The 26,400-nt window shown below is 37.9% G+C and overlaps 1 protein-coding gene across 4 annotated transcripts in view; it reads right to left on the bottom strand.

The window, feature by feature from the left end:
• Positions 1–11,059: 11,059 nt before the first annotated feature.
• Positions 11,060–26,400, bottom strand: part of CEP126 (centrosomal protein 126) — a 37,872-nt gene continuing 22,531 nt past the window's right edge. For 2 of the 4 annotated variants that reach the window (XM_072927423.1, XM_030269816.4), the window contains exons 6-11: positions 22,095–24,219; positions 18,076–18,200; positions 17,678–17,765; positions 16,935–17,144; positions 14,496–14,559; positions 11,060–11,415 (exon numbers count right to left, since the gene is read on the bottom strand). In XM_072927423.1, the coding sequence (XP_072783524.1) occupies position 11,415; positions 14,496–14,559; positions 16,935–17,144; positions 17,678–17,765; positions 18,076–18,200; positions 22,095–24,219 (2,613 nt within the window). In that variant the 3' untranslated portion in view covers positions 11,060–11,414. Of the gene's footprint in view, positions 11,416–14,495; positions 14,560–16,934; positions 17,145–17,677; positions 17,766–17,905; positions 19,887–22,094; positions 24,220–26,400 lie in introns of those variants that run through there. The other 2 variants (XM_030269824.4, XM_030269844.4) reach the window with 2 other exon arrangements.

Raw genomic sequence — 26,400 nt, 5'->3', positions numbered from 1 at the left:
TCTGCAAAATTTCTAGAAAGGATTTATACTCTGGTATTCAGAAACGGAACAAAAGCATTGTCATTGGATTATTGGATTCACCTCAATTTGGTGTGATGTGCTCTGTGCATTTATTGCTCTTTTAGGGTGCCATTTAAATACTTTTGTGCTTGGTTAATAAATCATACCTGAGATTTTAAAATCTTTCCAAAAAATGTGGACACATAATTTCCATTAAAATGAGTGGGAACTTTAGACTCTGTCCCTAACTTGGACTATTATAAAGTTGTATGAATAATTATTCATCTCAATATATTGAATACTTTATTTCATCTTCTCTCCTTTCAAAATTAAGAAGAAAAATAGAATAAAATAAGCACTTCTGATAAGGATTTAATTGCAATATATTTGTTTTGAATTTGGATTTTTATCAATAGCACAAAATCCAAATTAAGTATTTTGCAGAGAATAGTTCCCCTTTTCAGAATCATCTTGCTTCTACATTCAAAAGAAAAGTAGTCTCTTCCCATGTTTTCTATATTCCTAGCTCCATGCAGTAAGTCACAAAACTCAAGCTTTTTCTTGGCTTCCCATTTTGCAGGAGACCCCATATAAGTGTGAAATGCTATTTTTAGCAACATATAATAATATTTATATACAATTCAGCATATATACACTATAATATTTATTACATATCTTGATATAACAATATAAGAATATTGAAAAGTAGCTTTCATAATGCTCCCCTCCATGTGGTACACATCCCCAGTGTTTAAAAAACCCATTGAGTAATAGATTCGGAGCTATCAGCATGCTGAATTAGTAGGGACATCTGACTCTCCAAATGTGGTCTGATCTATTTTATTTGACTGTTTTAGAATATAATCATACTAACACAAATTGGATATAGTGTCTCATGATAATCTCCTTCATCAAAACTTTAAATCAAGAGATTTTGTCTTGCATATAGTTTAATTTACCAAACTTTGGTGTGACCAATAGGAAACTTGAAATATGTTTTGGTGGAGCTGCCTGTTTGTGCAAATCCTACTAGCCAACAAAGGCCACTTGAAAAGATAGATGGAAGAATTATAGTATTTACCTCTCTTGGAAAAACTGGGTCCAGATGACAGGACCTCAGAAAATAGAGCCATTAGGTGTTCTGCAGGAAGATGCTACTGACTTTCTTCATGCTGTGCTAATGTTGGGTTGAAAGGACGTTTTTCTTTTCTGTGGGGTCTCTGTTCCTCCGTTAATAGCAGAGTCAGAACAACTTAGAACTGGTCTCAACATTTTTTTATATTGGATGAGGAATGGAAATGAGCCACTCCCAAAACAATTTCAGCACAATTTTCTGTATGATATTCAGGCAAAGATTATCCTGATTGTGTTCTTTTAATTTGGATTGTTATAATGCAAAACTATGGAGACTTACAAGCTGTCTGGAGAGGAACTTCAGCCTTAAGCTGAAGGAGTGCAATGCTTAGATTAAATATTAGGAAAAATATTCTCTACTGTAATAGTCGTGAGGCACTTGCACAGGTTGTGGACTCCCCATCCCTGGAAGAGTCAAATGCCACTTGGGATAGGGCTCTGAGTAACCTGGTCTAGTGGAAGGCTTCTTGCCCATGGCAGGAGGTTTGGAGCTAGGTGGTCTTTAAGGCTCCTTTCAATCCAAACTATTCCATGATTCTTTGATTCTCTGATATTTGTACAGAATCTCTCAAATGACATGTACCCCACAGCATTCCTAGGTGAAAGAAGAGATGAGAGTGAGTCTGCTACAAGTGCTGATAAAAAGTAAAACAAAACTAGGGGCAATATGCTCTCTCCAACTCATATGCACAAAGGACAGTTGCATTGGACCTATACAGTCAATCAAGTAATACATTTAGACCACAGCTGTGCTGGAGACAGTTCAGGAGATCTTGCTGTTCAAATTACCATGTGTACCCAAATGGCTTTTGGCAAGCTTTGCACCTTGCTGCAGAGTCTACTGGGAGTGGTAATGCCATAGTTAGCTGAGTTTGAAACTCCTTTCCCTTTCCTTTTCTCCTTTGCAGCCTGCCAAAGCTTGGATCCAGAAGCTTCTGGCCCTGCAACCATTTTCCTTAGGTATTGATATGATGGTGGATTTAATGACACAGACAGAGAAAAGAAAATAGGCCTAAACTGAGAAGAAAACAGGAATATTTTAGTATTTTAGATGCAATCATAAATCCCAGAGGTATTAATCTATGTAGCTAACATTTATGTATCTGTGTAGCAACTGTGCGGTGCCAGGAGCATTTCCTTGTTGGAAATGGTCCCTGTGTAGTGTTTATTGTTATACTGCCATTTCCTCTCCTTTCCTGTCATGCACTCATGGCCACATCTACCAGATCCCTGAAAACAGGAAAGGTGAGTGAGTACTGAGAGCATACAAAGGGTCTCTCTTTTACAAGTACGTATTTTCTAACCAATTATTTCTTCTATGAATGTCCCCTATGTAACAGCCCTTGAGGATAGCCTGGAAAACACTTGTTTTACTTCCAGAGCTGTCCATGACAAGGCTCATGAGTCAGAGCCCTGAGGTGTCTCAGGTCCTAGCCCTTCATGTTTGTTAACATGTTTTGGGGCTGTGAAGTACAGCTGAGCCATGGAGATGCAAATCTCTAGGGAAGGGGAGGATGGACAGATTGGGTCTGTGACTCCTTAAGTTACTCAGTGGTTTGACTCAGGAATCTTAAGGGGTTTTTTTAACCTAAATAACCCTGTGATTTTAACATGAGCTATCACAGCTTGTGAGCAAGGGACCTAATAAGGTTCAATGGCACTGAGATCGGACCATGTGTTTGGACCATTGCAAAAGCAGGAGAGACTCAGGACACAGATATTCATTTATAGTAGAATGTAACCTCAACAGGGTTGGAGAAGTATTTTATATTCCACTTCTCTGTCCTAATTCATTGAGATAACGAGACAGCACAACTGTTATGACTATTGGTTATCTATCCATCTATCTTAGAGTGACTAGAACCCAGGGCTAATGATTTAGTTCTCCAAAGAGTATTAGCCTCTGGAAGATTCAGAATGACATGCAGGTACCTTAAGAGAACATAAAGTAAGGACACAGGTCCAGTATCTAATGCATATCCAAATTTTGGTTCTCACCCATGAACAGAAATGCTACTACCTTGAGTTAACAGACTACCTGGGCATCAGTCATTGGTTCAAGGCATTTGAGACTCCAAATCTACTTGTCCTTGAGTGCTCTGCAAAATGAGGTACCCATAGAGTATATGTAACAAATGCAGCTAATGTGGAACACACATTTCAGACCAAGGTAAGGGGTGGAGGAGCTGGCCCTGGTAGCTTATTGTGTAGGGGTCTAATCCTCAGACAGTGAGTTTGCCATAATAGTTTGCTCTTTCCAGTAGGACCCTTTCTGTCAAGTTTACCTTTTTTCAAAATCAAAGCATGGGGATCTAATAATGTGCGTCTTTTCATATTGACCGAGTGTGCGAATACAAAATATGATTTAAGAAGACTCACTGTGGAGCTTGTTTCCAAAGCTGGGGACAGAAGCTTTCTCCTGGAGCTCTCCTGCTTGAGCTCAGCCTTGCTTTTCTTACTCTGGTGCCAGGTCCCCAGAAACATGGAAAGGGCAATGAGGGGAGGCTGCGTGATCCTGCTGTAAGTACTGCATTGGGTGTGAATGGCAATGAGACTAACAAGGTAAACACAGAAGGCAATTGCAATTTTTTTTTTTTTTTTATTGTGAAGATTTAACATAGGATTCATTGCTTTAAGCACTGCCTTGTCAGATCATTGCCCTTTGACAGGGCTTTAATAACTGGAATAAAACAAACTGTCAGGATTGTCTCTCCAGCTCTTCATAATAAAGCAAGCATAAATGCTAGAAATCAATTGCACTTGGATAGGAAACTTGTAAAGGAGAACTTTCTTTCTAGAAAGTAAGATTTATGGGAAGGGTGGCTTTTGTGGAAGATAAAGAATAGTTAAAACATTTGGAGGAAAAAAAAAAGAAGGAAAAGTTCACCTTTTTCTATCACTTAACACCAAGCATTCAGCCAAAGGAAAAAAGGTATGGATTAAGCAGAAGACTGCAAAAATTGGTTAAAGATTATCATTCACATATTGCCTAGAAAATGTCATTCATTCTTATCCTAATTACTTCAAATTTGGCCTGTCTGGCATTCAGTGACAAGTCATTAGCAAGACAGACAAGCTGCTATTGCAGTACAGTCTGAACTCTTCTGGAAAAACATGCAAAACATTGAAAGGCACAGAAAAAAGTGAGCAACATGTTCCTATTTCCCCAGACTTACCAGAGAGCAAAGGTACAGGATAGGAAGCAAAGATCACCTGAATCCATTTCAAAATGTGTTGGAAAAATTAAGGTGAGAAATTCTGTGCAACTTTTCTGTAACGCTGAGGCCAGGAGTTGATGAGAGGATGTTGTATTACTTATTTTAAATTCTACTGGCAGTTCAGGCAGAGGAGATCAAATGGAAGGTCTAGCTACACATCTATCACAGGATTTAAGGATGACTGTTGCTGTTTATTCAACATGCAAAGACTCAGCTCTTGTGCCTTTACTGAGTCCTATTGTCACAGCACAAACTGAACATACCGAAGGTGTGCTGTCAATCTGTATAACATCCACTGTCCTCTGTGCCCCTGTACTGCAGAGTGTTTCTCTATGTGCAGTCTGGCCAATCCATGTTCTTTACAACAGGAGATACTATTTAGAAGCAGTTTCCTGTGATGTGGAGCTGGCTACCATCTGAAGGTTTGCCTGACATGCTTCTGCTGCCCTGTCTCCTCACCTACTCTCGGGTGCTTAATATGTGGAAATTGGCCATCATATTTGGGGTTGAGGGGCCTCTCATCTGACATGTGCATCAGCTGTCTGGGAGAACACAGCTCATGAGAGTATTACTACAGCACTTGATATTTGACAGGACCTTGAATAGCAGGCTAATAGTGCTGTGTGCTTATTTATACCAGCAACAGCACAGTAGTTAGTGCAGGTGAAATTGGGAAGTCACATGCCGTGATAATGATTAGCTGTCCATGTTTCACGTGAGTATGAGAAAGTGGTGATGACAGCTGTGTGGCACTTTGAAGCCAGATGCCTCCTGTATTCCAGATACAGTGCCCTTTAATCTCCTAAGAGCCATGCTGGATTTTGCTGTGCTCTGCATGACTTCATGTCTTGCTGTGACACTCCGAGACAGCCTCCTGCTGAGGTTCTCTGAGCAGAATTGGTCTGCAGGCTTCAGAGCTGTGTTGTGAACACATACAGACAGGTCAGTCTATTTTCTAGCATGGTGAGTGGGGAAAAAAATCTCCATTTTCTTTCTACTGCTGATCAGGCCAAATTGCCTGGCAGCATTACTGATGTATTAATTAATGTGCTGTACATCTTCTGGATACACAATGACTGCTCGGCTGTCACTGATAAAGAGCAGGCTCCCAGCACAGAGGCTCTGGGGCAGCAGGAGGGAAAGTAGCTCTCAAGGTATTATTGTTATTTCACCTTCTGTTGGTTCTTTTGCCTGGAAGAATTCTGTTTTGTTGATTATGGATGATTTGCAAATATTAAGCTATTTTAGAGTGACTCAACCATGAATAAACAAATATGTGAGAAGGCATTTTAAGCCATGTCTCCAGAAATCTTTACATGTAATAAGCTTGAGTATGATGTTTCAAGTAATCATTCTGAGATTTATTAAGGCCAGAAACATAAGCCTTAGCTAAATGAAGATTTAGACCACTCTATATGTGACTAGCTATTTTCCTGAGAACTTTCTGACCTAAGTGTGTGACAGAAGCTTTCTTTTTTAAATAACCTTATGAATGTTTGCTGGCATGGCAAAGCAAAAGAACAAGATACAATAGCCTCTTGGTATAAATCTCTGTTAATGAGATCAGGACTAGAAACCTCATTGTTCAACTCACATTCTGTCTGAACACAATCTGCTTCTCAAATTATAAATCAGGGGCAAGACACTGTACCATTGTGTAACCCTACACTCTGGCTCTGGAATGTTTCCTAGTCATAAGAGGATTGTCATCATTTCATTTACGAGAGAACTATCAAGCAGGCCTGGGCCATATTTGGTCTACAACCCCCGCCTCGAAAGAAGACAAATACCCCTGCCTGCAGCAGGGTATTTTGGCAGCAACAGCACAGAAGCATGCATTATAGTGTGCCACATCCTGGAATCTAAAAACAAAAGAAAAAAGCACTGTCAGAAGCAGTGTTCATTACTAAGAAAACTAATTTGTTTATGCATACCCTATATATCTGTATGCCTCTATAAAACAAACACACATATGTGTAATAAAATCATTGAGTTGGAAGGTTTAGTTCTGTCTGCAAAGGCACATTGTGTGCACAAAGCCTCTGCCATCCCAGGAGACCTTACAGCAAATTCTGCTTCAGAAAAAAAGAACGATCCCCTCTGACAATCTCAGACAGACTGAGAGAAGGACTTAGTCACAGGGTGTGGATGGTACAGTCATTTGAAGAGCTCTGAAGGACATAATTGCTTTCACATTTTCATCCAGCTTTCTAACAATCCAAGAAAATGGGGAAAGACTTAATAATTTTTTACTGGCTTAGAAGCTGTCTAGGAAATCCCAATCTTACTCCTTAGCTCCATCAAATATAGGTTGTTAAACAATTAACCTAAATGTACAAGCTGCCAGTCAAGTCACCTGTTGTCTTTGGTAGGACTCATTCTACAGGAAGGGAAAGACATTCACTTTAGCACCCTGTGTTCTGTCTACCTAGTTCTGCCTGCTGTTAAGAGCGATATCATGAAAGGTCTGTGTAAATATCATCCTGCCCCCCACACCCCACATAGCTCTGTTCTCCAAAGGGAGACCATGTGCATGGGCTGACTGGACAACACAGAAATCAATGTGAATAACCACGAGAGAATAACACCAGCACTCTGACTAAATGATCTCTAAAGGCCATGTTCCCCAGTGCCAAACCCTTTGCCTACAGCTGAGAACAGAGTTCAGACCTCTTGACTAGATTGTGTAAGTTTGGCTTTTTATTAGATGGCCAAACTGAAAAATCAGAAAGGGAAAAAATTTCCACAGGCAAGAAATGACCAAATATTTAAGTGGACCTGAAACAAAACACTTCACATAGCTTTTGACTAATCTTATTAAGCTAGTCTCAAAACCTTTTTTTGAAATGAAAAGTCAAACTTTTAAATATAAACAGAAATATTTGAACTTTAATGGGTTTTTTTCCTTGATGAAAACTCTTAATATTAATTTCAGCAGCATTTCCTTAGAAATATATGTTTTGACTTTTTCAGTTTACTTAATGGCACAACACTTCAGTGATCATTCAGTAACAGACAGTGGTCCATTCTATTGGCATTTTTACCTAACTGCAGGATAGCACAATCTTCAAGAGATTCAGCATCTTTCAGAGTCTTATCAGAGCACAAGTAAGAAGTTCAAATAAAAACTGCTAAAAATTCAATAAAAAATATAGGAAACTGACCCCTTCCCTTCCCTTCCCTTCCCTTCCCTTCCCTTCCCTTCCCTTCCCTTCCCTTCCCTTCCCTTCCCTTCCCTTCCCTTCCCTTCCCTTCCCTTCCCTTCCCTTCCCTTCCCTTCCCTTCCCTTCCCTTCCCTTCCCTTCCCTTCCCTTCCCTTCCCTTCCCTTCCCTTCCCTTCCCTTCCCTTCCCTTCCCTTCCCTTCCCTTCCCTTCCCTTCCCTTCCCTTCCCTTCCCTTCCCTTCCCTTCCCTTCCCTTCCCTTCCCTTCCCTTCCCTTCCCTCCCCTCCCCTCCCCTTTCTTATTTTTTTCTCCTTTCCATTTTTCTTTCATCCAATTTTTCTTTTTTGTTTTTCTTTCTCTGAAAGAGCACAAACTACTGGATACAGACTAAATAAAAATGTTAAACAATTGCTCCCTTCTCAAAAAAAAGAATAAAATTTATATATACAATCATAGAAACTTTGTATGTAGATTTGTGTCACCCACAGAGACTTCAGTCACCCTGGATCACTGCCACCATTGTTGCTGGTTTGGGATTTGTATTCAATATTGAAGGAATCGTGTAGCTATGATTTGAAATACAATTCCAAAAATATTGTGGAGTCATCTCTAGTTTTAGGGGGTCAAATTCAATTTGGGTGAATTTTCTCTTATAAAAGCAATGGTATTAGAGAAGGAATCATTATGAACCAGATGATTTTGAATATTATGATGAGGATGAAAAGCGTATATGACACCTCCTGTCTACTCGATGGAGCAGATGTGTTTTAGTGTATTTGGTGAGAAGTAAGTCTGGTCATTCCCACACACCGCTGGCCATGTTTTAGATGCACAAGTATTTCTGGTTTCTTTTGTGCTGTGCATTATCATTCCTGATGTGTCTGCAGAATTTGACACTATTAATCAGGTTCTCCTCCTAGCAGGGGCTTTACCAAAGATACTGCCACACAACGCAAGACTTGTGTACTCTACAGTGGCCTAACACAGGCAAATGCGTATTTTGAGGTAGCCCTTTGGTTCAAATGTTCTGATGCACTCTCCTAACAGCCTGTATGGGACAGTAGTGTTCACTGCTGCAATTTTACACACACATTGGCTGCCCTCAAACACTTGTGCCTATTTTGGCTGCAAAACGGTACATTCAAAGTTCTTGACGCATCATTTACAGGTGTATTAGTCTGAAAAGGCCTTCCCCCTTCACAGGGCTGCAGTTCTTTTAGCCTGTGAATCTGGTGGCTAAAGAAAACACTTTTTTCCCCAAGAGAGCAAATTGACTGGGAGAAGTGGCTGAAGTAGAAGGGTCACTGACTTCTCCCAGTCCCCCTCTTTTCACCCATTATCACTGCAGCTCTTGCCACCACCAAGACCTTATCAATGAGCATAGGCAAGGACCCTGCTGTCTAATGACCCTGGCTGGAAGGAAGTTCCAGAGGAGAAATGAGAACCAGAGCCTGGTTCAGAGCTCCCAGGCCACTGTGGCAGCTCCAGCTGCAGCTCAGCCAGCCCCTGTCTCACTGGACTCCAGCAGGTGCTGGAGTGGATGGTGGCTGTTTGCTGTGGTGCCCTCCCAGATACAGAGGTAGATAATTTTCTTCCTGGCATCACTGGAGGCTGCTACACAGGTGATGGAGGAAAAGTCAGACCTTAGTAGGGTAAGGGTGCTTTCACACCCTGTTAAGCCCTGATGAGGCATAAAGGTTGTGTCAACTTCAGCCCATTTCTTCCAACCCCGGCCTTCTCCTGGCCATGTCTGCGCTTGAGAGGCTGTTTGTCCATGACACCCTCATGAGGCTCTGCTCTGGCTTTTCACAAGTGCTCAGAATCCAACTGCTGCCCCTGAGCCCGCTCTCATGGTGCACATTCCTGATGCCCAAGGGTTAACCTGTTTAAACACCTAAATAAAAATTATATTTCACTGTTGCCATAAGAGCCAAAGTGACCTTAGAAACAAGGTTATTACCTTTGGGTTGAAGCCTGTAACACTAAATCCAAAAACTAATTTGAAATTATTTTCCTGGAAATGTAAATGCAGGCACCTGCTTTTGAAAGAATGTCTTTAGGTAATTGAGGAAGTTGACTCATGGGCTTTACTTTTGCCACCTAAACTGCCACCCAGGAGTAGAAATCTGGTTAAGCTGCTGCTCTGGCTTGCTGAATAGCCACTACCATGGCCTCTGGTATTTGGATTATTTGCTTTCCTCTCTCTTAATCTCTGTTGGGAAACCTTCCCCCGCTATTTAAATATGAAATCCTCATCATACTGGAATGTCACAGGGGACTGATGACAAACAGAGATGTAAGGGCTCAGTATTTCAGGGCAAACCAATTTTGAGTTCCAAGTTAAAATGCTCCTTGTTAGTTTGTTTCATGCATTTTGCTGGGAATTCTACTTTTATTTGAGCACCAAAGAACAAGTAAGTACTGATATCTATAAAAATCCTTTAGGCATGTAGACTTCAACCATAGTTTCCCTTTTCTGGCAGAACTGTCAGAACAGATGGGAACGATGGTCATAAGAAACCAAGGTTCAGTAATTTTGATGTTTAAATAGAGTTTATCTTAACAGTCTCCAGACTAAAGTTAGTCTCTTTAAGCTAGATTTTTCCTCCAAAGGTGTTTTAATGCCTAGCTCGAGGAGAAAGCTTATTTATTATTCCATTATTCAAAATATTTTCTTGAAAACAATCTTTCAGTAAACCGTCTTGGTAAAATTTAAGCTACTATTTGCTACGTGTAGTTCATCTTAGTCTTGGCTGACACAATGCACCAGCAGGTAGCTCTAAACCCTGAGAAATTGTCCACTGTTATGATGGACAGCACATGTTTTCCTCGTCTCTTTTTCTTACAGGCTGGTTCCTTCCTAAGCAATGGCAGCTCTTTTTAAAGACAATGATATGATGATCTTGGTATGATGGGGAACAACCAAGTTTTTAAAATACTTTTTCCAAATGATAATTTAAGAGTTTCTTTAGGGAAGACGCATTCCATTTATAGAATACCAGTCTCTAAATGGGGGGATATGTTCCTGTGGTTGCACTCTTATGGCACTGAGTCCACTCCTGAAACAAGGCTCTCCCAAGCTTCCATACACTTTGTTTCAAAGACTAGCAGTAACACTGTGGGGCTGAGGCACAGCTCTGGTGGAAGTACAGGAGTGCTTAATCCTGGAGACAAACCCTACAATTGTTACTGTGTAGGTATCATAAAATCAGGCATCTAATACGGAGTTATAAATTGAGAGATTTTGTAAATGATTTTTATTGCTTCTTGCAGTTAATTAAAGTCTAAATTTGTGGATGGATTCTGCTCATTTAGAAAAAAAAAAAAAAAAAGAGATGTGGATGTGGCACCTGGGTACTTGGTTTAGTGGCAAACATGGCGATGTCAGGTTGAACTTAATGATCTTCCAACTGAATGATCCTGTGATGTTACGATTCTATGAATGCTTGTCTACTTTTTATTGAAACAGCCGAGGAAGTGAAAAAGAAGAAGTTAAAAACTCACCATTTCTTAGCAATTAACTAACTTCACAGATTTACGTATTGTGCTGGTTAACAAAAGGCCTTTAATCCAGAAGTGGCATAACAATTCAGTTGGGTTTAATAGTTGATTTTACAATAAAGTGTAGAATAAAATAGACTTAGTTATCCTAAAAATGCTTACCAGTCAATTGACATTCATTATTTGAGTTTCTGCCTTCTTCTTAATTTGGTTGCTAATTTTGTATTGTCAAACATTGTACACACCACATATAAAGTACATAAAGCCACAAGATCCTGTAGCAGATAATATCAATATCTGCTGTACAATTGCAGTGGGTTGCCAGCTGGAGGTACTCTGGTACTGCTGTGAGGCTATTGCAGGGCTCACCCAACGGGAGGACATGCATTGCTGAACACTCTATAATAAAACAGAATATGATGAGATAAGCATGTATATAAACAGAAATGTGATTATGTAGAACATTCAAGAAACATTATTTGATGGTATAATGTGATGTGTTTTCCATTCTATAAACAACTACATACCTTCATCTGGACTTAGAGGTTGGTATTACAGAGTACAAGGTCCTTCACAGAAATTACTGAGTAAATATCCATGTTTTATCTGGGTGCTCTGAAACAAGGAGAGCTGAAACAGGTTGTTCTCTTGGTGAAGTAAAAATTTTAAATCCCATTATTTCTCCCAGCAGATTTGATGATCTCATTCATCTGTACTTTTTCTGCAGCTGGGTACTTGTATGACAGTTCATTCTTATCATCAAGAAGAATTCCAAACCAGTGGCTGAGATTTGAATGTATATCTGTAGCTGGACACATGTTTCAATGTGTAAGTATATACTTGTAGTGAAAGAAGGGTCTTAAATGTCCATCAGAGAACTTAAAGTTCCAGAGACTGGACAATCTGAGCAATATCTATTGTTTGTTTCTTATTCATGAAATAAAAATCTTGTTGATGAATTAGTGGGAGAAAGCTGTGTCACAGACCAGTCAGCCAAGAAAGAATTCTGTCTAGTGAAAGACAGGGAAATGCACTGGTGAGGACAGCAGCTTTGTTTCCTTTTTGTTTTGTTTTGTTTTGTTTTGGTTTGGTTTTTTTTTTTTTTTTTTGTGTGGGATTGACCATGAAAGACCAGAAGAAAAATGCATTATTAAAACACACTTAGATCCAATACAGGTAACTGTGCAGAAAAAAACAAAATTTACAAGTTGTTTAGCCATAAACAACTAAATTTATAAGATAGGAGGCAGAAGAAAGGAAGCTGAGATTCCAAGTGACACCTATTACTGAGATTCACAAGAAGAAAGGCACAGATGGTCTTTTCAGAGTCTCACTTCAAAACTGGGCAATCATTTTGAATTTAGGAGCTGGGATGCTTCCTGGGGTGTTTCAGTCTCAAATTCAGAGAGTTGCAAAAGCCTTATGAATAAAGAATATTTTCTTTATCATTTTTGGTAACAGCTTATCCAGTAAAGTATATGAAGTATGCAAAGCAGATTATCTTGAGTGTGATCACACAGCCTGTACAGGACCACCAGGGTATCAGGCCCAGCCAGCGTCGGTTTAGGAAAGGCAGGTCCTCTTTGACCAACCTGATCTCCTTCTATGACCCAGTGACCCACTTAGTGGATGCAGGAAAGGCTGTGCATATTCTTTATCTGGATTTCAGTAAAGTCTTTGGCATAGTTTCCCACAGCAGTCTTCTGGAAAGCTGGCTGCTTATGGTGTGAATGGATGCACTCCTCAAAGAGTAAAAAAACTGTCTAGTTGGCTGAGGCCAGAAAGTGATGGTGCCTGGAGTTACATTGAGTTGGCATCCAATCGCAAATATGTTTCCCAAGGGCTCAGTGCTGGGGCCATTTCTATATCACTTATCTTTATCACTGGATTAGCGGATGAATACACTCTCAGTCACTTTGCAGCAAGTTGGATGGGAGTGTTGATCTGCTGGTGGCTCTGCAGGGCAATCTGGACAGGCTGGACCTGTGGTAACAGCTGGTCAAGGCCAACTGCATGAGGTTCCACAAGGCCAAGTGCTGGGTCCTGCACCTGGGTCACTGCAACCCCAGGCAGTGCTACAGGCTGGGGGCAGTGGCTGGAAAGCTGCCAGATGGAAAAGGATCTGGCTGTGCTGGTCAGCAGCTGAACATGATCCAGTGTGTGCCCAGGTGGCCAAGAAGGCCGATGGCACCCTGGCCTGGATCAGCACTGCTGTGGCCAGCAGGAGCAGGGCAGTGACCGTCCCCCTGTACTCAGCACTGCTGAGGCCACAGCTCCAATCCTGTGCTCAGTTCTGGGCCCCTCACTGCAAGAAAGACATTGAGGGGCTGGAGCGTGTCCTGAGAGGGGCAGCGGGGCTGGGGAAGGGGCCAGTACATGAATCCTATGAAGAGCAAGTAAGGGGTGTTCAGCCTGGAGAAAAGGAGGCTCAGGGGAGACCTTACTGCTCTCTACATCTGCCCGAAAGGAGGGTGTGGCCAGGTGGGAGTTGGCCTCTTCTCCCAGGTAACAAGTGACAAGAGAAGAGGAAACAGCCTCCAGTTGTGTCAGGGGAGGTTTAGATTGGATATTAGGGTGGTTTTTATCATGGAAAAGGTTGTCAGTCATTGAAACATGCTCCAGGGTAGTGGTGGTGTACACATCCCTGGAGGTATTTAAAATATGTGTAGATGAGGCACTTAAAGAGGTGGGCTAGGGATGGACTGGGCATTGCTGGGTTAATGGTTGGATTTGATGATCTGAGAGAACTTTTTCAACCAAAGCAATTGTATGATTCTGTGTTTCTAAGTCTATGGTCATATCTATAATTTTTCTTCAGTGTAAATTTAGATTATAGGAGAAGACTGATGATACAATTATAAATACAAACTCCTGCATCATACACCAAACTTTTGAAAAGTAAATTTTGCACTTCAGACACTCCTATGCCTATTTATTTCTTTACATTCCAGGTACGATATTTTGTTTTCAGCTGACAAGATCTACAATATATGAAACAAAATGCAAATCCCTATTGAAGAAAGGTAGTACCTATCATTTGTAGAAAATTGTATATCTTCAGGTCAAAGTAGGAATTCATTGCATTAACAATTATTTTATGAACTACCATGCATAATGGTCCCTTTTCTCTCCATGTTGTTTAGAAATACAAATTATTTATGAGTTATATATATTTCTAATGGACCCTGCTAAATTACTGTTCCTTAAAAGTTCTTGGGACTTCCTGAACTTAGCAAATGTCTTCAAATACCAAAATGAAAATAAAGCTAGAGGATGAGGCAGTCTGATATAAATTGTTAAAGCCTGTTTACAGTAATATAAAGTTCATGTTTGTTTGGGCTCTTTTTACATAAACAGAAAATAGGGTAAGCCAGCTGAAGACACTGATATCAGTATTTTCAATTATATTTTTACAATAAAATAGCCATAAGGATAGTTTGTAGAAATTAAAGCTGAACACATTTAAATTAAATACTTACTAAGAGTTGTTTATCTGCAAAACATGTGAAGCAAATGGGTTTCTGGTAATGGCTTTTTGAACATCTGAAAAAGCATGAAAATATACAATGAGTATCAAATAAACAAAATACTTACATAAAAATAAGATTCACAGTCAAATATTCAACTTAAAACTTTCTGAAGATTGTGGAAATGTAATTTAATAGCACTGGTTTTATTTCCCCTACCAACAGCTGCTGAAGTATAGGCCATACCTCTAGTTTAAAAAAAATTTAGTACCAATAAAGACATCTAAATCTAGAGAAAAGAATGCCATCTACTCTCCAGCAACAAATATTCCGAATGTAGATTGGCTAGTGATTGACTGCTATTCAATAAAAAGACCAATACAAAGCTACATGTTTTTTTAATTTGGTAACATTTGAAAACAAAGCCAAAGGAAGGAGTGCAGAAAGATAACAGTTTAGAAAAGCAATGTACTTGTATGATGTGTAAATACCTACAACTTTACCTTACCTTACCTTACTTACTTACAAGTACTTACATGTAAGTCTACCTGTAAAATTTCCTAGCTTCCTATTACCAATTTTAATCCCCAAATAATTAGGCACGCTAATTAAATTTCTGAGATACATATGTACATGTATGTATTACACTAACTTTCACAGTTACTTCATTTGCAATCTGTTAACTCCTATGATTCTTTCACTGTTTCTTCCATATTGCTATGTACTTTTCTTACAGTTTTCCTTTTCACACTTCAAAAGTTTCAGTGTTCTTGCTCCCAGTTCTTTTGCTGAATTCGTCTTTCCCTTCTTTGTAGTTTCTCTGTTACTTACACAGAAATTTAGCTTGATATGCTCATATTTCTCTTTTCATATCTACTTTCTTGACCTGAGCACATCATACTGAAACACTTTTCTGGTAAAAAACGGATTCTTAAATTTCCATTTGCCTGAAAGCACTAACCACAGGTTATACAATTTATACAATGAAATTCTGAACCACTGTTTGACAGAGCAAGAATTGTAAGCTACAGTTGCACAATGTTTCTAAACAATTGCAAAGATCTTTTATTCTTCTGTTGCAGTCTATAGGAAACTGAAGCCTTTTTCCTCAAAGTCATACTATTTACCATGTAATGTAGAAATATATGGAGAGTGTGCAGAAGTTTAATAAGCCCTGGTTTAGTTTGATTCCAGTCAATAAGGGGGTAAACTTGGGTAACCTGACCATAAATGGCGCAGTCCAGAAGGAACAGTAGTGGAATAGTAAAGCGAAACCAATGGACTTTAAGAAAGCACATTCTAATAAACTCAAATAATTGGCATGTAAAATTTTATATGAAAAAAGTGCAAGGAAAATATAAAATTCAGGAGAGCTGGCAATTCCATGCAGAGCACAAATGGCAAGCAGTTGTTCCAATCATATAAAAAGCCAAGCAGCCAAGCAGAAGAGACTAAGTAATAAGGTCCCCACTGATTTCAAATACAGGATGGAGCACAAAAAAATACCGAAACTATGCCAAACTAATGTGAATTTTTAATGGAAGACCTGTATGATCACATCAGTCAAAGCAAATCCCAAAGTAGCAAGAGACTTCAAGAAGTAAGTTTGTTCTTCAAGTGTAATATCATAGGATGACTAATGAAAGTGTTAGCTAATTAATCACTGAGGAAAAAATTATTAAGAACAAGTGTGGTAGCACACAAACAAGTACAGACTTTTCCCCCACATTCTTTGGCAAAATGGAAGCTGTGATTGGGAAGTTCATATAAAGAGCACCAGTATAAATCCGGTAAGAAATCCACATGGCATAAAGGAAGAACAAGTTAGAGAATGCTTAGGTAAGTCTGACATTTTTTAAATGGTTGCACAAGTAATATTCACTTAAACATTTAGATTTATCTGCAGCAACATCAGATCTCATTATTTCTAGCCTTTCAGAATTCATGGAGAAGAGGAACATTCTAAAATATTGGAAGTAAGAAAATGAAAAACCATTCAATATAAAGGGCTACATTTGCAAAACTATATGACATAGAGGGCAATAATTTGCAAAAAGAATTGCAAAAAAATTAAGATGGATAAGCTTTGGAACAGATTTCCAAGTGAGGCTGATGCACCTGGTGCACCTTGAATGGACAATTTTGACAAATACCTGTTACAAACAACTTGTACAGTTAGGCTGAGCCAGTTTCTGAAGATGTCCTCCCATCACATTTAGAATTATTTTTTGCCAAGACAAAGTCATCATTATTTAAAATTAAATTCATTGACTCAAAAAAGGGTTTCCTGATTTTGATACACTGTTACATTTAGTAAACAACAACAATAACAACAACAACAGAAAGTATTTCTATTACAAGATTACTGTTTTTAATCCCGAAAATCTACAGCAACAAAATATAAAGTTATTTAATCAATTGATGTAGCACTCTATTTATTATCCAGCTTACTTTGGAGCTTTTGATTCAAACAATCCAGAGACTGGAAAATCTTCTGTTCTTCTATGGAAAGGGTACTCCTGCCTGGACACAGAGCCCTTTTAAGCAGTGAGAGCATTCTGTCTGGCTTCACACAGTCCATGGCTGCCAGGATTTCACTCTCTGCAATTGGTGTATTTGCTAGTTTTTCTGCCACTAGAAATTGAGCAGTGCTTTCTGAAACTGAAGAGATTACAGGGGGATTTTCAAATGAGAAGGGTGCATTTGAATAAACATTTAAATAAATTGCTCATTTTCATAACCATAGTTCTTTGAAACACAAAAAATTGACATTAAAAGAAGAAAAAGATGGGAAAATCAATAAACATGATATGTTAAAAAATGAAATTATTAAGGACACTAATACATCTTACAAATGGCACCAGAGTAGGTACTAATGGGTTTGGAAATATGTCATGATAGCAAGCAATACCTGTCCACATCGTACAGTTATATGTGACACATACAATTAAAAAAAAAAAAAACAGGAATTGAATGAAAATTGAATATATGTTGTAATGCGTTTATAAAACCATTAATATCATGCTATATGATGCTATATCTTATATTTACAGGAAAAAAATTGCTGTACAGAATTACCCTTTCTTACTTATTATCACTGATGCCAAAAGACACAAGCCATGTTACACAGTGGGTATATTCTGTCATTCTACTTTATGTATAATAAAGAACTGAAGTGAATTGTGTTACTATACCTTCCTCAGATTTAGAGATGTTTTTCATCTTTTGTACTGGATCAAATGCAGATTGAATGGGACTCAGCTGGACAGCACATAATGAATTCTATCAAAAATATTGTAAGAGTATTTTAAGTGTAATTTAAAGTAACTATACTATCTTCTGAACATGTTTTAATTTTTAAAAAATTAATATTTAATATTGTATTACTAAATGTTTTCAAGTGAAAAAATAGCACACAAATATAGAGATGTATTCTAGTTGGTTTTATTCTTTTTATTAGCAGTGACAGCAAGCTGTCTATGCACATTGATTCAAAATCACGGGACAATGAACAAATCTTTGATATTCCTGAAACATTTTCAATTTTTAAGATAAATAACATGTTTGGTTTTTTACAGTATTTTATATTAACCTGTGCATGATGAGCAGGCTTCCATATTTTAGAGACAACACTTTGTCTTCTGCATTCTGAAAAACCTTGGTGTTTATTTTCATAGCTGCCAAAGCCCTGATTTTGTCTTGTAACAGGAACACCACCTTAAATGACATGGAGAAAAAAGCAAGCCAAAAATGTGTAAACAACATGATAAAATCTAGTAATAGCAGAACTAACAATGGTGAGTAAATGTCTCTGTCCACATTTAGATATCTACATCTGTTCTCCTTAAATTGTCTTAGATGTGGAGGTACGCAGCTTAAATGAAGCCCTGTGTTGAGTCCCAGATAATAAAGATGGTCTGTACAGAGATACAAGAGCACCAATAATAAGGTGGTCTTACCAAGTAAAAAGGAGAATGAAAGGTGAGATGTAATATAAAAAATATCAAATAAGTAATGTTTAGAAAATAAATTGAATTTAAAGAATAATCTTAAAGTCTAACCGTCCAACACAATAAATCCCTGTTGATAAATTGTTATATTTATATGTTAATTGATTCAACTTTCACTAGGATTCCATATTAGTGTGCAGAAAACATGTAGTAGTTCAAAAACTTCATCTGATTCACAAAATCACAGAATGGCAGACATGGGAAGGGACCTTCTGAGGCCTTCTGGTCCAGTGTCCCCACTCTAGTAGGGCTAAATAGAGCTCATTGCCAAGGACCATGCCCAAATGGCTTTTGAGTGACTCCAAGGATGGAGACTCAAGAAATTCTCTGGGCAATTTATGCCAGTGCTCAGTCACTCACACAATTATAAAAGGGTTTCCTGACGTTCAGAGGGAAATTCCTGTGTTTCAGTTTGTACCCAATGCTCAGGTACTTTCAGTGAGCGCCATAAGTTTAATAAGTCTCTCTCTAAAAGTCCTCTTTGCAGCTTCCTCTCAGGTATTTACAGACATTGGTAAGACTCCCCAAAGCCTTCTCTTCTCCAGGCTGAATACTGCAAGCCCTCAGCCTTTCCTCATAGGAGAGGCGCTCCCATCCCTTTACCATCTTTGTGGCTCCACTCTAGACTCTCTCCAGCATGTCCATGTCTCTCTTGCACTGAGGAGCCCAGAACTGAACACAGTATTCCAGGTGTGGCCTCATAGGTGTTGTGAGGTTTAAAAGTCATGCATTTAAAACTTATTTCTATAGCTTGGCATTTCATAGTTAATCTTATTAATTCATACATCTTTGTGCTAATTTTTAAAAGGCAGTACTGCTAGGCAGCATTTTCTCTCAGCCAGAGAGGTCTAATCTAGACACTGTACCTCAAATTTATCTCAGTTTTGTCTGGTGTAGCAATACATTTTCAAAATGAAAGCCTTACATTTCAAAATTAAAATTATGTTCTTAATTAAACTTTAATGCATACAAATTGGAGATGCAAATTAGTATTTTCATGTGCAACTCAGGAATCTACATACCAAGGAGAGACTATATTCTTATTTGTAAGCAAAGTTACTAGATTTGTAAATGGAGTTACTTGATTTAAACTTGGAAAGACAAATTACCTATTTATTTACACAATAAATATTTACATGTGCAGTTTAATGTCCAGTTCATAATTTGACCAAGAGTTGCATTCATGATTCTAACACAATTTCATTTATTTTCTGGTTATTGAAGTGACACTAAAGCAGAATTCTTATCACACAAAGAAAAAGAAAAGAACTGATCCTAGAAGTAGTCATCTGACTGCTGCCATCAATAGTAACATGGGACACATTAGCTTTGAAATGCTGCCATTTAGTTATTTGCAAATTATTGTATCACAATACATGGTGCTGAGTAAAATCTGAAAAGGAAAGGAAACGTGATCATGTTATATTGAATACAAGAGAAAATTTAAAATAAAAAGAAAAAGAAAGAAGAAGAATCCCCTTGTTACATTAGTAATCACATAATGCTTTTCTGAAAAAATAGAATTCAAAAGTTGCTCTATATCTATACATATATCTATACTTAATTTAGTTAATTTACAAGATTAGATAAATGCAAAGAACATTCCTTTGAGATATATAAGACAAAATAGTAATTAATAGTATCTTTAGGGAATGATATATTGAGCAGTCTACTGCTATTTAACTTTAAGCATTTTAATTAGCCCCATATTTGTCACAGGCTAAAGGTTAAACACATTTTTAAAACCTTTACTGACTAAACAAGAAAGATGTTAGAAATTCTACCATATGTGTTGGGCAGAAGATATACAACTTGAAGCCTTGAAGCCAAACTAAATTAAGATCCTCATGGACAACAGTTGTATTCATCTGGTTCTCACTTTCTGTACATTTGGCAAAGCATTGCAACAGATCACATTTTCTACAGGGTCTTCACAGACCTCATGGAACTCTGCAGGCATTTTACTAGAGAGCAGTGCAGTATTCAGTCTCACTGCAAGCACTTTAGGACAAGACTACAGTGTCTATGTGCATTTGCAGGCAATTGAACAAATAACAGCAAATCAGTAATAGTTATCTAGAGTATTTAAAATAAAGAAGACTTTCAAAATACAAAGTATAAGCAGATACTGAGAGAGGGCAACCCACATGAATTTTAAAAGGCAGTTACTCAGCCCTTCTCTAAAGGAGCTGGAGGTATGTGACATTGAGGATGTAGCATTTAAAGTTGCAGTGAAGACACTGTCAGTCGTGCACAGCTTGGACCCAGGACATTTCCTGATTCATTGATCTGATGTGCAGATAAGGATATCAAGAGACAAAAATCTCGGTTGGAGGCAAGGCGTGGTAATGCAAGTCTTCATTCATTTCCAATGTGAAATCAAATAGGTTAAGTCACACAGATCGTAAACTCATCTGTTTGACTTTGAACTGGAACGGACAAGCAGATAATATTTTCTGTTCCCACTCCTGCTTTAGGCCAAGAATATTCACCTGCCTGCATCTGCTCTTACACAACAGAGCTGTTCTGAATCACTCCATTTAAATTGTAAAATCTGTTAAAACTATATTACTGTAGATAAAACTAAGATGTGGGGGGGTTTAAAGTTAAGGGTATTCATCATTTTGTTAAAAAGTATCTTTGAGTTCCATGGCCAATCCTTGGGGTGGTCCCAGTATGTGAACCAGTTTGGAGTACTGCCTGTACCTGAAGCAGGAACTACAGCTTCAGGAGCTTCAGCTGCAGCTCTCAGTAGGAAGCAAACCAGCATACTACACAGAAATTACAAGTACAAGGATGTCATCAGTGCCCAAGGCACAGCATGTAGCTAGGCTGCATGGGACAAACAAGGCAAATCAAAAAACATAAAATGTAAATTGGAATGTAGGAGAATAAACCCTAGGAGATTAAAGTTATTCTCCCAAATTTTTCTTATCCATCCTTCCTGTAATTTTTCAACCAATCTGTGCCTCATATTGTTTCCAAGGTTAATTTTTAATGAAATGCAGAATTGTTCCTCAAATTTCTTAAAATTCTTTATAAATCAGATATACCTTGCAGCAGAGCAAAGTTTGCCTGGCAGAAGCTCTTTAATTTTAACTAATCTTTAATTTTTGCTCAGCTTTTAATAGTATAATTGGGACTAAGTCTCAGTAATTGTAGGCATTTAGAGTGTCAGCATTTTAAAAACACGGTAGAACTAAACTTCTTTCAGTCTCATGTGGCAGTGACTGTTGGACAACAAGCTTTCACTCTTAAGTTACCTTGTAAAACTCACTTGTACAAACTTACTCACTTCCTCCTATATAATTATTTAGACCACCTGTCACATCTGCTCATTAGTCATGGATATAATCTCAGGGAAAATACTTCCTTTTCATTTAATATTGCAGAGAACTATTAGAAATGAGGATTGACGTTTGAGAGGCCTCTGGGCACCACTAGAATAGAAATGAGAATGACAAATGGTGAAAGCTTGTTAAAACTGGCTGTGTTGTGTGAAAAGGTTGGGTGTTTTAATTGAAAATAAATCTGTGATGTATTTGAAGAAGACTTTTGTCTAAACATTCCACCACCCCAGACCCAGAAACATAACTCTTACCAGTAGCAGAGTCTTTTGGAGCTTGGGTAGAATGTGCTCCGTGCCAGAAGGTGCTTGTTTTTCCAGCTGCTGGGATACGATGGAGATGTAATCTATTTTCTGTGTTAACAGGTCTTTTCTCAGAGCAAGTTACTGAATTATCTTGACAGTCACTTGCCTTAACATTATTTACAGAACAAGTATTTTTTGCCCAAGGTTTGTATTTGGCCCTGCTGCAGTCAGGTGTAGAGATGGCAGTGGCCACATCAGCACAACCAGCAGTATTCTCACTGTTTCCTGCGCTGTTCCTATTTAAAACCTGACTTGCTAGCGCAACATGCCTGTCATTGAAATCACTGCTGCTAGCACCAGTAGCTTGCAGGCTGGCAGGTGGCAGTGACTGACACCCAGGGCTGGCTGGGCTCTCAACACTGTTTCCTGGCAGAGGTGTGGAAGGTGGGTGAGGTGCAAGGCATTTCCCTGGAGATTTTTGAGTTTTGTTGACTTCAGTGGCTGACTGCAGTTGGATCATAGTGCCTGTTCTCTTCTTGGGCATAAAATGTGACTGGAATTTTACAGATGTTACTCTTCTGGTTATTTTTGTCTTATTCTTGAGTTGTCCACCTTCATTAATTTTAGCCTTATTCCTACATACTGGGGGTTTACTTGCTTTATCTTTTGATACCATCCAAGCTTCCTTAGCAGAAAAGGATCCTGTAGACGTAAGTATATTCTGAGATGGATATTCCTTATTTGATTTTTCAGTATTAATGTTTGGTTTTGACATATGAGAATTTTCCTGATGATTTTTTATAAACATGGGGTTTGAAGGCTGAGCAACAATACTTAAATTATTCTTAGGAGTGTTATTTGCAGTTTGAACACACTGTAGTTTTGAAGAAGATATTTCACTGATGCTTTTTTCATAGCATTTTTTGTTATTTTCTATTATTATCTGGTCAATTTCATCACACCATTTTAGCTTCCTATTGCATTTTTCATTTTCTGCACTTTTCTTTTTTATTTTTGCCAGTTCTAAACTGTCTCTGATAGATGACATGAGTTGAGTTCCAAAGCTGATCCCATGGTCTGTAACCACAGCTTTGAAATGATTGGGTTCACATTTAGAATTCTTCTTTAAGATACTTGTGAATAGCTTGGCTCTTTTTCTTTCAAGAATATTATTTTTCAGGCTTGTGTCCTGTCTAGGAGTGTCAGAAGTGAACTCTGTATCAGGTAACAGTGACATATTTTCAATTATATTTCCCTTTCCTTCTTTATTATTCTTTTGTTTAACTTCCAACAGAACTGAGGCATTTGGTATGTCCTGAAATAAAGATGTTTCTGAAATAATGTCATTCATACATTTAATATTGCCTTCTTTTGTTTCAGTCATTTTTGCTAAGGTATTTTTTAAAAAGCCTGTATTGATGTTTTTGTCCTTTGGTAACACATCAACTGTGCTGGGAATGGCAGTGGAACATCCCTGATTAGGAAATAAGATTACAGATGTTGCAATAGGTTGACTGGATGCTTGCATAGATTTAGTTCTCTCCTGTGGGGTCATTTTAAAACTCTGATCTTGCATCAGATCCTGAATTTTTTCTTCTGGAAGAGAATCAGGGCTGTCCCAGGCTCTGCTACGAGTGAAAACAGGATGACCAGTGGCAAATGTGCTAGCTGCTCCAGAAGATGGCTTGCTTCTGTCTTTTATGTTTTGCAGGAAACTAAATGCATTACTTACAGAGCTCTTTTGCTTACCAGAGGCAGAGAATTCTGCAGGTTGTTTTCCAGATCTGTGAGAAGCAGATGATTCCTCTTCTGAAGTGTTTACATGTTCAGCAGGAGTTAGAACATTATGTTTAGCTAAAAGATCATGAGTAGGTATGTTGTGGTAGCGTAGCAAATCTATGTTTCTCAGACAATTATTTAGATGTGCATTTTTAGAAGTACTTTGATCTGTGTGAAGTAAACCATTATTCCTAGTCTGGCATTTTTCTGGATCATACAGGGCACAGTCACACTGTGTGGTAAAAGATGATTCACTCTGTGTTGTGCAATTTCCATTTTGTTCTCCAGCCTCAAGACTGTCAAGGCTCATCAGGCTTTCTGAATCATCTCTTTCTTTGACTTCGTGATGAAAATTCTGAAATACAGGCAGAAAACCGAACTCTCAGATTTTTCAGAAATGTGGTTTTGCTAATAATTTTTCATTAATGAGAGATTAGACCAAAAAATATTGAGCCTAGTGTTTTTATGACTTGGGGTCATATCTCCATGAGTGTTTCCATCGAGTCAAAATATACCTTTCTTAAATTGCAAAAGACAATAACATAGTTTGGGAAGAAATCCAGAGAAGAGAGCAGCATAGTTCAACAAAATTAATCTTAAATTATATATAAATTCTGCAGTATTTAAAAAGGAACTAAATTTATCTGAACAACAGTACTGTTTCTGAATTTCCCTATGAGACTGGGTGGTTTTCATCCTCTGTAAGGGTACTTGAGTTATAAATTGAAAGGGAATCAATGAAAATGAAGGTTTGATAGGGGATCTACCCCAAACTGCAACTTTTCCATAATATTAGACTGAGTATGTTTCTTTTCATAGGAAGTGCCACAAGCAATGAGGAGTTAAGCCTTGTCATGGCAAACACAGAAAGTCTCTTGGTTTTCACACCCACAGTGATTAACAATTCCCCCAGTGAAACTCTTCAAGTCTTTCAGAAAGAAGAAAATATTTCCTGTTCTATGAGGACAAATCAAGTCCCAGGGCATAAGGGACTCTCATCCAGTTCTTCAACCTTTTAATTGAATTTTAATGGAGTGAGGAGTAAGAGCAATTGGCACCATCTGAAACACCAGTGGGACAGCTGTGTGCATGCATTATACAAATGTTTTCTTCACTATTACTCCTCTATCCAAGCACTGAGATGCTGACATGATTGAAAATACATACTTTGTTAAGTACAAGACTTCAAAGTACACATGAACGTAAAGGAAAACAAGCATGTTGACAATTTGCAGTCTCATGCACTCTTGCCTTCAAGCTCCCTTTTACGCAGCTCAGCAGCAAAGTAATTTTAAACCTTATGTTGGACAAAATTGGTGCAAAAAATTAAGAGAAGCGAGAAGCTGAATTAGATATGCAATCTTATGCAATAAAGATTTTTTTTTCATTAGTGACTTCAAATGGAAAATGTTTCAACTAGCAAAATCTGTTAACCTAGGTGAGTGACTATATGTACCCTAGCAATGACATTGAATTAACATTTTGAAAACTCACCAAACACAGAATTCTTTAGTGAATAATAACACATTTTTGTAGTAAACATTTTTTATTTCAATAAAATTGTTTATCTAAATATTGCGCATATTTTATAGCTGTACAAATATATTAAACTGCAGAAGAAAAAGCTTAGTAAGTCCTGAAAGACTTTTTATTATTGAATTAAATATTATCTTGCACTAAATGCTTAGAGGTTGGTGCAGTCTTCCGTTATAGTTATGATCTGAGATAAAGATACTAAATAGAAGGTCAAAGAAGGAAGTGTAGGGAAAGATAAAATGTTCCCTTTAGGGAACATTTTCAAATTAAACCTATACAAACTGGTGTCCTTCCAATAAAAAAGAACAAGTAGCACTTTGTTAGTTATTTATTAACCATTATTTTTGGCTAAATTATATTGTTAACCTCTGCTTGAACTTCCTCAAACAAGCAAAAGGCATATACTCAAGAGTTTTCTGTATCAGACCAAATTTAACAACTAATTTTGAAATTTTCATAAGGGGAAAAAAACAGTGAAAAGAAATTACAGCTGTCAGGCTTACTTCTTCTCTAATTTGGAAACTGCACCTGTATAGCAAAACATGTGTTTCTCAAATGGCAGTTAGACAGAAGAAAAATTTTGTAAATATAGATTTAAAAAAAACCAAACTTCTCTTGAGAGCAGGTTAGCTTAAGCAGATAAATCTGGAGGGTACAAGAAAATTTCCAACTTTCAAAAATTAAAAAAAAAAATATTCTAAGCAGTTGTGGTCCAGAGGTTGAAAATAGGTCCAGAGGTTCCTACATTATATAAATAAGTATGCTCCTTATAAAGCAAAACCCCATGGAAAACAAAATCTCAGTTGAGGTAACATTCAGAAATGTTAGGAACTAAAGAACACAGAAGGAGTTCTCATTTAAACACACACTCACTCCTACTTAATGCAAATTTAGTTCACTTACATTTATTTTGTTGCATCATACAATTTCATCCTTTCACACATTAAAGATGCTTAACATTCTCATTAAAATATTTACATATTTCTCATTTTATAGTACT

The sequence above is a fragment of the Taeniopygia guttata genome, chromosome 1 (assembly GCF_048771995.1).
Source record: "Taeniopygia guttata chromosome 1, bTaeGut7.mat, whole genome shotgun sequence".
NCBI lineage: Eukaryota > Metazoa > Chordata > Aves > Passeriformes > Estrildidae > Taeniopygia > Taeniopygia guttata.
Note: the sequence above shows the minus strand (reverse complement) of the source record. Positions and strands in the feature narration are given on the sequence as shown.